A 15,230-nucleotide genomic window follows, 5' to 3' on the forward strand; every position below is an offset into this window, starting at 1 on the left:
ATATAAACTGATTATTGTTTTTTTTCTTATGAGACAGTTATATTTGAACCTTGAATGTTGCCTAGCAACAAGTTGCCAGTCAACTTAAGGTTTATTGCCGTGTTTATGATACGTAATATGTGCAATGTAAAACATGTGATGTGATTTATTGATTTTGAAACAAAAAAGACTGTACCTGAAGCTGGCTTGAAATCAGGAAGTCTGTTTCCCCAGACGAAAGAGGGTTTGGTCTCAACCAGTGTGGTCACACTGTGCTCTGTGTCAAAGGTAAATAAGGTGCAAAACTGGAGAAAAAAACAGTAGATTTCGCCATCAAAAACCGTTCTAGTTCATGCTGTGATGTTCCATGTGAAAGAGCAAATACCTTGTTGTTATTGCTGGTGTAAATGATAGAGAGATTCACATCTCTGTCTCCATTCTTGTCTATCCGATAGTTTCCTGCAATACCTTAACACGACAAGAAATGTTGTTCATGGTTCATAGTTGTTCACTTTGTTTTAGATCCTAATGCTTTTACGGCCAAGATATTTTCACTTTGTTGCTCAAGTAGTAAGTACAATAAGGACAAAGCATGAGAACGTATTATCACTGAGGTTACTTACCATCAAAGGAGGTGTTCCTGAGATAATTTACATTAACATATAGTGGGTGATAAAGCTTTGAATTAGGTTTTTGGGATATTTCCTTTATCGCTCGACTAACCAGCAGCACTGAGTCATGGTACGCCGCCATGTAGTCATTCATCTGTACAAACATATGAAAGACATTCATGTTACTAACGGTAACATAAATTACTGCCTTATGCAGATTCCTTGCATTAGTCATTCCATTCTAGCTCTCTATTGCTTAAAAAATAAAGTAGTAGCTTAGCTGCTGCTAAGCATGTTTTTCAGTTAAGCCCTGCTTAGGTGATCTTATACATATCTACATATTTTTGTAGTACTACAAAAGTTGTATAAAGAGTCGGAAAATCCTGTGAAAGGCAAATACCCATACAGTGTAAGTGGGTTCACAAAAAAGACAATGTGCCACTAAATGACATCATAATAATGAAAAATGTATATTGATATTGTTAGCAGACCACAAGTTTGAGACACCTTGTTCAATAGCATGAAAACGTGTGTCTAAACCTTTGACTAGTATTTATTAATACATTAATAGATTATACAAAGTATGAACATAAATAAACCTAAATTTTATATATTTATATATATAAAAAATGGACCCTACTATTAATGAGTAAATAATCATAAATTACAGAAATATCTATCTATCCATCTATGTATGATGTATATATAATATATGTACATATGTATATGTATACATATATATGTGTATACATACATAGTATATATACGTATGTATATATACAGACACATTATTTTTACAAACAGATCAAAATACAGACAGACATATATGTATATATATATATATATACATATATATACATATATATATGCACATGTATAATGTATATATGTCTATATTTATATATGTACATATGTACTGTATATGTATGTATAAATATATGTATATATGTGTACATATACGTATTTGTATATGTGTATATGTGTATATATATATATATATATATATATATATATATATGTATATATATGTATATATATATATGTGTGTGTGTATATATATATATATATATATATATATATATAGGGGGTGTATACACACATTTTATTTTATTTTACATTTTTTGGATGAATAAATACACAAATATAAATACATATACACCGTATTTTTCGGAGTATATGTTGCTCCAGAGTTTAAGTCGCACCTGCCGAAAATGCATGATAAAGAAGGAAAAAAGCATATACAAGTCGCACTGGAGTAAAAGTCGCATCTTTGGGGGAAATGTATTTGATATAACCCAACACCAAGAATAGACATTTGAAAGGCAATTTAAAGTAAATAAAGAATAGTGAAAAACAGGCTAAATAAGTGTACGTTATATGACACATAAAATAACCAACTGAGAAGGTGCCTGGTATGTTAACGTAACATTTTATGGTAAGACTCATTCAAATAACTATAACATATAGAACATGCCATGCGTTTAACAAACAATCTGTCACTCCTAATCGCTAAATCCCATGAAATCTTCTACGTCTAGTCTCTAACGTGAATGAGCTAAATAATATTATTTGATATTTTACGGTAATGTGTTAATATTTTCACACATAAGTCGCTCCTGAGTATAAGTCGCACCCCTGGCCAAACTATGAAAAAAACTGCGACTTACAGTCCAAAAAATACGGTACATAAATATACATACACAAATATAAAAATATTGTTGTGGTTCAATCAATGTCAATCAATCAATCAATCATCAATTGTTGTGGTTGTAGTAATGCATATTGTTTCTAATAAATTGCCGCTCTCATGTTAGGTAGGTCATCAATATATTTGGGATACCCTTCAGTATGATGCAGTGAAGCATTATAGAGATGACAATAACTGTTCAATTATCAATCTGCATTCTGCATGCTATGTGCATGCTATGTACTCACTGTGGTGTTGCTGGTCAGGTCTGGATCTATGGTGTAATTCCTGGTGTTGGGCATGGTGAGTACTAACACATTCTTCATAGATGGCTGGGACGTTGTGTTGATGTAGTATTGGTCGCTGTGGAAAGGAAGTATACGTGAGCATTGCTGTTAATAAACCATCAATGCAGCATGTGAATCCAAATTTGAACAGTAATGAAGGCAATACGAACTTGTAGAGATCAATAAGGATGAAGAGAATTTCACTGCTGTCTGCTTCTGCGGTGAGATTTTTCACCTCCACAACATCCATCATGGAACCACACATGATGAACACTGCAAACAGAAAGCAACGCTAAACAGGAGACAACTTTGGCAAAACATAAACACTCTCTTGGCTGTTCATCTAAATAGGTGAACTGAAAAGACAGCTGTCTAGGACTCGCTCATCATCATCATCATCATCATCATCATCATCATCATCAACAAGACATCAAGACTTACAGTTGCTTGTCCTGTTCCTGTGTGACGACAAAACCTTTTGCAGGTCTTCAGGTGTGTGCAATAATGTTCTTGCCACGCTTTTGGCAAATATGTGTTCGGCTGCTCCCAGTGCATTTATGTACCTGTACAATTAAACACACTCTATTCACTTTTGCTACATTTTGTTATGTTACATTTTCAAAAAATTGTCTTTTTTTTTCAGAATTAGACACTGTATTGTTGATAATAGAAGTAAACTATTGGTATTGTTCATAATCAACAGCGCTTTTTCTATTGGTATATGTATTGCTCCAGTTGTAGTGTAAAAATGCTCATTGTCATTTCTATATTATTATTTATTTCACTAACTGCTTATTTGCTATCACTTTTACGATCATATTTGTACATATCGTATGTGGTGTTGTTGTTCTATTGTTGTTGTTGTTTTTGTTGTTATTGTTGTGTTTGCTGTTGTTGTTTTTGTCTCTCTGTCTAATCCCCCTTTTATCCCCACAATTTCCCCCTCTGTCTTCCTTTTGTTCCTCTTTCTATCCCCTCCTGCTCCGGCCGGGCTGCACCAAATGATAATATAAATACATTTAATAAAGTCAAATTCAAATAAGGTAACAAGAGAAGTATCCTACACTTCTCTTTTGTAAAGTAAATCTGAACAGCTGATATGGGCATCTACATCAACTATATGATTTGCCTGAGAAGCTGGAAAGGACAAAACAAAACAAAAAAGAATTAGACACAAAACACTCAATGGTGACAACATGTAAACCATGTTTTTTTGGTTTTGAAATGCATTAATAGGAGAACACTGGGTATTTTCCTGGCCCGCCTGCAGTCCAGACCTGTCTCCCATCAGAAATGTGTGGCGCATTATAAAGCCTAAAATAGGACAGCGCAGACTCCTGGCTGTTGAACGACTGAAGCTCTACATAAAACAAGAATGGGAAAGAATTCCACTTTCAAAGCTTCAACAATTAGTTTCCTCAGTTCCCAAACATTTATTGAGTGTTGTTAAAAGAAAAGGGGATATAACACAGTGGTGAAAATGCCCTTTCCCAACTACTTTGGCACGTGTTGCAGCCATGAAATTCTAAGTTAATCATTATTTGCAAAAAAAATAAAGTTTATGAGTTTGAACATCAAATATTTTGTCTTTCTAGTGCATTCAACTGAATATGGGTTGAAAAGGATTTGCAAATCATTGTATTCCGTTTATATTTTCATCTAACACAATTTCCCAACTCATATGGAAACGGGGTTTGTATAATTTCATCCGATTGGATTTTGCAGGTGTATCGGATGAGGTTGTTGTATTTATTTTAAAGCAACATTTAACTACTTTTTTTAAATTTTATACTTTACTTTTTTTTCCTGAAGCATTTGGTGTGTACAAGTCATGAAGACATGGGAAAACAAATACAATTTTGAGCGTGCCAATGAGGGCACAAGAAAGGGCTGTAGGGTACAACATAAAAAGTGCAAACCAAGAGAATATTAGTGATATCTCACCAAAAACATTCCTCTGTGTTATTCTGCTTCTTGTACACATAAGCAGTCTCCCATGGCGGCTTGATAGGGTTTTTTTCTTTCCAGAAGTGGACGAAAAAGTCGGAAATTTTGAGCGCGGGTGGCAGGAGGCGCTGGAGGTTGACCGTGTAATCGCAGGAGGGGCCGAAGCTGCCTGCTGAGATGATGGGTGTGCTCAGTTTCAGTCCCCTCTCAGCACTAACACAGGAGGGGCACACAGGAATATTATACCCGCTGTAGTAGGGCTGTGTGGTAATGCAAATAGAGGGTTCAAATATCCCTGCACTTACTCAACCATACTGAAAGCGGCCAATGTGCATGTGGGTCCAAGCACAGCACATCCCAAGTTGCCTGTAGACTGCAGAGAAAACAGGTACCGTGAAAACTCCAGCCAGCCTACATCTTATCTGTACAATTTACGGTTGTCCAAGCAAAAACTTATTAGCGTTACTGAGATTCAACACGTCAACGTATTCATTATTTGTAATGTTCGGATGTGGTTTATTTTCATTTGTAAATATGCAGAGGGCTATTAAAAACAAGTTTCAGGCTGCATATGGGAGTTTGGGCCACACTTTGTAAATCCTTCCAGTGTATGTGGGCCCCTTTTTAAAGTAAAATAAAAATAAACATAAAATAATAAGCTAAAATAGACAAAAAAATAGCTTTTTACTTTGTATTTGTTTTTGTTTTATGTTGTTGTTAATGTTTTACATTAAAATTAAATGTAATTAATTTATTCCCAACAGTGTTTTCATTGTATTTGTATGTTGTTGTTTTTTCCCCGGGCTTCACGGTGGCAGAGGGGTTAGTGCGTCTGCCTCACAATACGAAGTTCCTGCAGTCCTGGGTTCAAATCCAGGCTCGGGATCTTTCTGTGTGGAGTTTGCATGTTCTCCCCGTGAATGCGTGGGTTCCCTCCGGGTACTCCGGCTTCCTCCCACTTCCAAAGACATGCACCTGGGGATAGGTTGATTGGCAACACTAAATTGGCCCTAGTGTGTGAATGTGAGTGTGAATGTTGTCTGTCTATCTGTGTTGGCCCTGCGATGAGGTGGCGACTTGTCCAGGGTGTACCCTGCCTTCCGCCCGATTGTAGCTGAGATAGGCGCCAGCGCCCCCCGCGACCCCGAAAGGGAATAAGCGGTAGAAAATGGATGGATGGATGGATGTTTTTTCCCCCAATCCGTTTTCAGCTTTTAAGAGACTTGGTTTATGTCACTTAATATTTCAACAATGGTACTGTTTCTTCACCCGATCACATTTTAGATTCTGTAGGCCTGCTAGCGGGCATACAATAACATCACCATTTTCCGTCCATCATCATAACTAGCTAGCTTGTCTATGAAATCTTCCAAGGGCTTTCAGAATAAGGAGTGCTGGCCCACATCTCTTAAACTATATTAGCAATCGTAATCTTTCTTCAACCAATCAGATTTCAGATTTATGTAGCAGGGCCTGTTCGCGGGCATTCAATAATATCATCATCCGTCCTCTGATTGGATGATCAGAACAGTTCCAGGAGAAACAAGAACAGAGTGGATGAGGAGGAAAAAGGTGAAAAATATCGTCATCTTAGAAACTCAGAAGAATTTTTACCCAACAGAACATCCTAGTGCACTTCAAACCAGGCAACACCTGGAGCCAGAGACTATAGTGCATCCTAAAGACCAGACACCCCACACCCACAAAAACTACCTGGTGTATGCTGTGCAGTGTAATGATGAATGCACTGATTCATATATTAGGGAAACAAAACAACCACTAAGCCGACGCGTGGCACAGCATTGACAAAATCTTCAGGCCAAGACTCAGCTGTCTACCTGCACCTCAATGAGAAACAGCACTCCTTTGAGAGAAAAAAATGTACAGATTCTATAGAGGGAGGACGGATGGTACAAAAAAGGCGTGAGGGAAGGAGATCTGAACAGAGAAGGTAGTCTGCGACACTACCTGTCTCCCACATACAACACTGTCCTTTCAATCATTCCGAAAAGACTGCAATTAAGCCTCCAACAGGAGTTAAAAATGTTCTGGTCACAGAGGCTTTTTTGTGCCATTTGTTTACAACTAAATGGAATGCTAGAATGTGTGCCACACAATACCTCAATGCTAACGAGGGGAAATGGCATTTCAATGACTTGTCTTTGGCAATGACTGTAGGATGCCTTGTTTGACTCTCAACAGTTGTTGTTCTCACTACGATCAGAACCATCAAAAATTTGAAACCAGAAGGCTGAGCTGAGACTCCTCGCAAAACAAATGTTTGACCAAGTTTCGTGATGAAATTTACAAACTTGGAGCCACACCCTCCTGGTGTTGGAGTATAAATATTTGGGGTTTGACACCAGCTGCTAGACTAGATCTGATCAGTCTAAGTCTAAGACTAGATCTGACCAATCTGAGTGTATGAGCATGAACTGATGAAGCCCACTTGGATGCAAGGCGAAACGTCTTCAACGAAAAACCGAACAGTCCGGTTGCAATCAAATGAACGCCCTGAGAATCAGAACAAGCTTGCCTGTCTTAGCCCGGGAAAGGGCTAGACCCAAATCAGCATTTTGGTGAGTATGATGTATTTTATTAAAACATTTTATATTTTAGTTGTGTTATTAGAAAAATAGTAATTATATTCTCAACTACTTATGATGATGTTGTTGTGTAGAAATTTGGAGTTGTTAGGTCTGGGTTGTTTGCAACCTTTACGTGGATAACCAGAAGGTGTTTACTTCCTAAAGTATTGTGAGCTTTATGTACTGTATATTGTTTTCACTATAATTAGTAGTTGTGGAAAAAAATATACACATTTCAAATATATATTTTTTTCAGTTAAATCAATAATGGTGACATAAGATCGTCGGGAGGTTGTCGTTATAGTTTTTGGTTTAAACAATGTAATTTTGAATATGTTGCCTTGGTAATTTTGGTATTTATCCCCAATACACAAAAAACCTCACTCTCTGTAATGCTACGCCTTGTTAACTTGCATTGTTGCATATTTTTTGAAGGGTTGCAGAACTGCGGAGCTGTTTTAAGGAGGTGGATTAAGTCCCCACTGAAAGCCCAGGTACCAAATGCAGTGTGCACCACTAATAAAATATTAGCTGAAATGAATGTTCAACTATGTAATGACCAACATACAGATGGATTTATTTTGCTGTTTTGGGTCATGTCACGTTGTTTCTATAGGCAGGACTTATGGCGCAGTGGCATACTTTAGCCACTCCCACTTGGTTATTTGAACGTCTAACTAGGAGAGACACATTTTTTTTCACACAGTAATTCTTGAATTGAGTCAATGCTCTGTATTATATTTAAAGTGCATACAGTATCAGAAGAAAAAAAGATTGGCAGCATACAAAACCTTCATTTATTTCACCTTTTCCAAGTCAGGCCAAACCTTTGCAATAATTAAATGGATTAATTGCCATTAATTTAAACTAATCCATGTGATTAATCAGATTAACAATTTGACTTGTTTGACAGCATTAATGGAAACTCCTTCATTTTGCAATTTTAACAGAGCTCTGTATTAAATATAAAACACATATTAAGAATATATACAAGGATGTACTCACCATCAGGTTTCTTAACTCAGCCACTCCTTCACATGTGCTACTCGAGCAGCCGCTTTTTTCATAGAAAGTAGTATTAAAACCACCAAATTTGGCCGTGAGATTAAATCTCATCCCTTTTCGGTAGGGCGGTGGGGGGACATGAAGGACAAAAATATATATAAATTATTTTTTTTACCTTTGGTTGCAGTGAAGCCAATAGCTTGCATAGCAAATTGACTGGAACAATCAAAATTACTTTCTACAGATAAGTTATTCATGAGGATTTATTGCCATGATAATTATTATGTAATCAGTTTGCATGACTTGACAGCAAGACCACAGAAACGGGTATAGGATGAGAAAGACAAAATACCCAGAAAATAGTAATAAAATATTAATAATGATTATACTGTATCATTTTTGATTGAAGAATAGCAAAGTGTAAACATTGTAAATAAAAAGCATATTTTGATGTGTTGTTTTCTTACCGTTTTCATCAACCCCGGATTCGGACTCCAACGCCTTCAGTATTTGCCCTCTCACAAACTTCAAGCTCCAAGGCGACTCTTTGTCATCCAGCAGAATCACGTTCATGGAGATCCCTCTCAGGCAATGTCGGACGCTCCGAAGCGAAACCACAAGAGTCCCGAGGGTGAACAACCACCACAAACACCATCTGCTTGATCCCATTTTGTGCACATTTATCTCCTTGCACTTGGAGAAATAATCTGTTTTCTGCTGCTCTCTCCCCCTTTTCTGTGCATCCAGAGTGCCTACAAAGGGATTTCTAACTAAATCACTTCCTTCCTCTCACTGTGAGTGGCTACTCACCTGCAATGATTGTTAATGTGCAACCCGGAGAAAGCCAGCAAGGACCATAAAACCTTGTCTCTGTTGACATGCCAAGGTCTGCATGAATTACGAGAACAAACGCAGGTATCGCCACACATGGAGATAACGAGCACATTTCGCACATTGGAAGTCGACTTGAAATACAACGCCTACAAAAAACGATAATCACATTTTGAGGTTACTTTTGGACAGTCCCCTAAATTTTGACTTTGTCCTGGTAAGTCCCTTCTCATGCATACAATACAGAACAACAGAAGGATGTTCTATTAATTTTGGAATTTGTCTTTATCTTATCCACTTGTCGTCCATTTCACAGGAAAACGACAAGCGTTCCCAAACGCGAGACTTGTAGGGCGAAAGAGGGCTTTCGAGCTCCGACTTCCCCTTGGCACAATCGCTAGCCATGACTCCTGCTACCCAAAGACTGTTCTGCACTTTGTTTATCGAGTAGACGCCTGAAGAGAGAAACACTTCATGCGCCTCACTTTTATTACGTGTGGGAACTGCCAAATAATCCCTACTGAAAAAAATGTAAAGATGGTCACTATTTTGTCTCTGTCACAATACATGTTTGTCATTTTCAAACCTCTATGTGGAATTTCATGGCTAAATCAATTATTACTTTATTACGTTTTATCTTTTTGGTTGCAGTTAAGTCCATAGCATTCTTAGTGAACTACTGTAACTGGAACAAACATGAATGGGTCAGAACAGACCAAAGATAAAGAGGAGTTATTCATTAAGATCTATTGCCTTGACAACTATCTATAGTTCCAATACTGTAACAGGTAAATACGGGCCCAGTAAAATGCTCATATTGATTTTGATGTTTTTTTTACTTTAAATCTTTCAATATTATTAAGAACTTTTGTATAATATTATAATAGTTTACTGAGACAAGTTTTCAACTAAATATGTCATTCCATCCCAAAATCTGTTCCTCAAATGACCAACGATAGCTGAGTGGTTGAAGCAGCCAGCTCCCAATCTGGGTTCAAATCCCAGTCAGGTCGAGTGAATTGCCAAACCAAAGTATGCAGGAGTGGGAACACCGGACAATGTGGGGGTGTTTCACCTCCCCACACAGAGTAAAGCTAATTGCTAGTTGGTTAATTAACTTAGCAATTAATTCAATTATAGTTGGTAATGTAAGTAACCTCAGGGGTTAGCTCCTCCTCTGTACCGGAGCTAAAGTTGGTAAGTGTACCATTGTAATTCCTCGGCTGGGATGGGTGGGAATAGGAGAAGAACATGAATAAATATTAATAATTGTGGGTGTTGACCAATGAGCTCTCCTGGGTCCGACAGACAATTAGTAATTGGTTAATAAAAACAATAATCGGAATTGGTTACTAAAAAAAATAATAATTAGATTTGGTTAATAATCAAAGAAATTGGAGTTGGTTGATTAAAAAAATAAATCTTTAATAAAAACATGATTGTTTTTTTGTTGATAATTATTACTCATTAGCTTTTCCAATCTCTTTGTTTATTAACCAATTTCAATTATTATTTTCTTTATTAACCAATAACTAATTGTCTGTCAAACCCAGAAGAGCTCGTTGGTCAACGCCAACAATTATTAATGTTTATTCATGTTCTACTCCTATTCCCACCCATCCCAGCCTAGGAATTACGATGGTACACTTAACAACTTTAGCCTCGGCACAGAGAAGAAGCTAACCTTTAGCTTCAACCACTCAGCTATCCTTGGTCGTTTAAATAACATATTTCGGGCCCCAATGACATAGTTAATCGTGAACCTGTCTCGGAAAACTACAATGGAGGTGAAACAAAACACTGACTCTTTTTGTAACCTGACCTGGTTTCGTACCCAGTACCCCTTTGTTAACAGTGCCAACCACTCGGCTACCTAGGAGCTTCTTAAGACGGGATTGCGAGCCCCAATGACATATCTAATCATGGACCTGTCTCAATAAACTATGATCGAGATGTGATAAAACACTAACTCTTCCAAGTGGAGTTATGCAAGTGACCAATCGGTCCTACTAAGATTCAAACCCAGTAGCACTTGTTGGGGAGGCAACAGTTTAAACAACTCAGCTATCCGGGGTCTACTTGAGAGAAGATTCCAGCCATCAATGACAAATATAATTAGGGAACCCTGTTTCATTTAAACTACATGGGAAGTGAAAAAAAACTGAATACCAATCCACCCAACTGGGATTCGAACCCAGATCCAACAATTGAAAGTGTGTAGTATTAACCACTGAGCAATCTTGGTTCTTGTAGAGCAAATATTCCACCCTATGGAGAAAGGTTCCTTTCCTTCTATTGTGATACATAATACATGGCTTAAAAATATCTCAACATGGTGACACTGCAACAATCGATAAATTGCTCCTAACCTCTGTTAGTGATGAACCACAATGAATAAATACAACAATTGTAATGAATAATATTTAAGGCAGCAGCAGCAGCAACACAACGAAAATTGTTTTAGTACAACACGAATGTACAGAAAATGTTCTGTGTCCGACCAACAAATTCCTGGTGTCATTTCAGAATCTCACAAAAATGAGCATATACATACATACATATATGCATACAAAAAAATACATACTGTATATATACACATATACACATACATACATACATACATATACGTATACATATATATATATATATATATATTTATATATATATATATATATATACATATATATAATTTTTTAATATATTTTTTATATATAAATATATATATAAAAGAAAAAAAAATATATATATATATATATATATATATATTTATTTTTTAATAGATATATTTATTTATTTTTTTAATTTATAATAACACTACAATACTGGCGAGCGAATCAGAGGCACACTATGGAGGCTCATATGATGATTGATATATGATGATGATTTGACACACATTGCACTGATAAGAGATCAGTATCTACATCGGGACAAGGTCATTGAACGGCATTGATACAATAAAATAAGCAGCTAGCACGGTTTTTCAGATTAACTGGATAAATTAGCATTAGCTAATACAACGCAAAGGTTAGCTAGCTCACGCCCGTTGTGCATTCTCTCTGTAAAGACGTAAATTGTTTTTGTGCAGAGAACTCCGGGCATTTTGCACATAATGCATAAAATGCTCTGTGACCCAGACCGATCTGGCTGCAATGCCCTCTGCTGGTTGTTCAGGGGAGTGTGTAGGTTACATTTATTTGTGCATCTGGTTTGGGGTAGGAATGTCTCATCGACACAAAAGCAAAAAAGCGATTCACATTTGCAAATTCAATACAAACACAAATACAAAATCAAGCATATTTATATCTCAAATCTCAAAAATATATTTACAAATACACGTCTGTTTATACACACTTTTGATTTATTTGTAGGTCACATTTTTTATAGCTATACATTTTATTTGTATACATTTTCAAATCACAAAAATATATTTACAAATACGCATTTATTTATACAAATTATTCATTTATTTGTAAATCACGTTTGTATTTATATATTGACATACATAGGTTGATGTGAGACAATTCTAATTCCATGGTAGGTACCTTTTTTAATTCATTAGTGTCACAGTACTTATTAGGAGCGGTGAACTGCACAACTCTATTGTACAGAGGTAGGAAACCTATGGCTCTAGAGCCAGGTGTGGCTCTTTTGATGACTGCATCTGGCTCTCATATAAATCTTGGCTGACATTGCTTAACACGACAAGTAATGAATAATTCCGCTGGTAATCACAGTGTCAAAAATAACGTTCAAAATATAAAACATTCTCATGCATTTTCATCCATCCATCCTTTTTCTACCGCACCTGTTCAAGAAGTCGCATTAATGGTAAGGAGTATTTTATTTATTTTTGGTTAGCCTCAGAATAACAATGTTATTAAAAAGAATAAGAGACTTATTTTACTCTAAACATGTTGGTCTTTCTTAAAAATGCATGCATATAGTTGTATTCAGTGTTAAAAAAAATGATATCGCTCTCACGGAAATACTTTTAAAAATATTTGGCTTGTATGGCTCTCTCGGCCAAAAAGGTTCCCGACCCCTGCTATAATACAACCTTACACAACAAACCCGACATCAATGGAGTTAACAGCTGAGGTTTTTTTTTACATTCCTTCGGTTGATGAACAAAGAACTACACAGAGAAGAAGCTGCCATCTACGGCTGTTGTCTTTTGTTGATGTTTTGATGTAACGTTATGTTTTCACATTGGCAAGCTTTAAAGTTTTAGTATTATTAATTTGTTTTTTTAGCCGAGCGTTAGCTAGCGTGGCTAACATTACAAACTGACGTTCGACACTAACAGGTAATATACAATACAAAACTAAAGCAGAAATTGTGCATTTTCCTTTGGGCCTACCTGAGCGAGTCAGCACCTGAAATGGCTCACTCTGAAGGGTTAGATTCATACCCCCGGCTCCTCATTATGCCCACTCCCACTACATGCAGAGTCATTGGGGCACTACTACCTTCACGGGAACGCGCAAAATGTAGGGATAGGGCTCAAAAGTAGGGTGAGGAGTGTATTGGGATTGGGCCTAATGCTTCCACCTTGTGTTCAATATAAATACCTACCTTTATTATTAAAGTATTTAGATGACTTGTATTTACAGTAACTCATATCAATATTTCATATTATCTCATAATACATCATTCATAAGGGCAGCACTGTGATAGAGGGGTTAGTGTGTCTGCCTCACAATACGAAGGTCCTGAGTAGTCCTGGGTTCAATCCCGGGCTCGGGATCTTTCTGTGTTGAGTTTGCATGTCCTCCCTGTGACTGCGTGGGTTCCTTCCGGGTACTCCAGCTTCCTCCCACTTCCAAAGACATGCACCTGGGGATAGGTTGATTGGCAACGCTAAATTGGCCCTAGTGTGTGAATGTGAGTGTGAATGTTGTCTGTTTATCTGTGTTGGTCCTGCGATGAGGTGGCGACTTGTCCAGGGTATACACGGCCTTCTGCCCGATTGTAGCTGAGATAGGCTCCAGCGCCCCCCGCAACCCAAAACGGGACAAGTGGTAGAAAATGGATTGATGGATGGATTACATTTCATTATTAAAATTATTTTGTTTACTTTATTATTCTTTATAGTTAATATTTTAAGAATCAACACAATTTGAAATAGTAAATAAATGATCATATATATCTAATCATTTCTTTATTATCTTCACTTACGGATTCTTACAACAGTAGAAATAATGAAATGAAATGTAACTATTCACAGTTTTTTCTTTCAGAATACATATTCTTCTTTTCAGTGGCGAGCCGTGCGTTTCTCACCCAGGCTTTCAGTGATGTCCTACTAAGTCCGACTTCCCCTCTCAAAATACCGTAATTGATGTCACCACATGGCCACGGCTGGAGATACTATACAGAAAAACACTTGTACACTACTGAGCATTGAAAACCATCAACTGTGTACAAAGCAGTCTATTTTTTGGCGCATTTAACATTCAGTATACCCTCTTCAGCAATTAAAACATATCTTATGTGGTATTATCAAAATTAAAATAATTATATAAAACAAATTAAACATGAGAAAATTAAGAAATAAAAAATTTGCACACATAATTTGTAGCACCCATTTGACGCTGTATAAGCCAGTGGTACCGCTCATAGTAGTCGGTTGATTCGTGTGAATGTGGCGGGCAAACCATTTCATCGCTGGGACAACTGAGCTAGCATCCGGTGTCAGCCGACTTCGTCTCACAAGATGTAGTTTCTCTTAAGTATCCTTCTTGAAAATGGCCTTGCAAATGTATAGCTGCCACCTAATCAACATTTTGCTCTCCTTCTGTGCGAGTACCAGTGAGCTTTCTGTGGCTTTCTATGGGTCGTATGGCTCTGGTGCTTCTTCCTGTTTTCGCAACTTGTGATTGGATACTCACTTGGGACTCCTAAGTGAGAGCGTAAGCCCAGCTAGAAGGCCTTACTGACAACAACTCTTGATCTGATTTGCAATTTGCAATCGTCTATCAACTGTATGTCCCCGTTCAATTACAGCGCACAGACATCTGAATTGTTGATTCTGAAGGCACGGTAAGGTAAGATTGGATACAGCATGGCAACATAAGCTAGCTGATTTCTGATTGGATACAAACTCTAACCTAAAAACAACAGCATTGGAAAGAGCACAATATGACATGAATAGAATATCAATACTTTTAGATATTTAGGGAAAGTAAATTAAAAATAACTTTTGTCTTTAATTATGACCATAATTAAACCATAACATAACCATTTCTGGTTATGTTAGGCCAGCCGAGAAGGCCTTGCTGGCCCTGACGGCCCA

At 37.0% G+C, this 15,230-nt stretch overlaps 1 protein-coding gene across 3 annotated transcripts in view; it reads right to left on the reverse strand.

The window, feature by feature from the left end:
• gucy2cb (guanylate cyclase 2Cb) overlaps positions 1 to 15,226 on the reverse strand; it is a 53,922-nt gene extending 38,696 nt beyond the window's left edge. The window contains exons 1-11 of one of the 3 annotated variants that reach the window (XM_061908952.1): positions 13,296 to 15,226; positions 8,572 to 8,759; positions 8,105 to 8,217; positions 4,817 to 4,884; positions 4,509 to 4,724; positions 3,006 to 3,127; positions 2,735 to 2,837; positions 2,526 to 2,640; positions 603 to 744; positions 365 to 447; positions 176 to 284 (exon numbers count right to left, since the gene is read on the reverse strand). In XM_061908952.1, coding sequence (XP_061764936.1) covers positions 176 to 284; positions 365 to 447; positions 603 to 744; positions 2,526 to 2,640; positions 2,735 to 2,837; positions 3,006 to 3,127; positions 4,509 to 4,724; positions 4,817 to 4,884; positions 8,105 to 8,217; positions 8,572 to 8,677 — 1,177 coding nt within the window. In that variant the 5' untranslated portion in view covers positions 8,678 to 8,759; positions 13,296 to 15,226. Of the gene's footprint in view, positions 1 to 175; positions 285 to 364; positions 448 to 602; positions 745 to 2,525; positions 2,641 to 2,734; positions 2,838 to 3,005; positions 3,128 to 4,508; positions 4,725 to 4,816; positions 4,885 to 8,104; positions 8,218 to 8,571; positions 10,119 to 13,295 lie in introns of those variants that run through there. The other 2 variants (XM_061908951.1, XM_061908953.1) reach the window with 2 other exon arrangements.
• Between the last annotated feature and the right edge of the window lie 4 nt (positions 15,227 to 15,230).

This window comes from Nerophis ophidion, linkage group LG08 (genome assembly GCF_033978795.1).
Source record: "Nerophis ophidion isolate RoL-2023_Sa linkage group LG08, RoL_Noph_v1.0, whole genome shotgun sequence".
In the NCBI taxonomy this organism is placed as follows: Eukaryota; Metazoa; Chordata; class Actinopteri; order Syngnathiformes; family Syngnathidae; genus Nerophis; species Nerophis ophidion.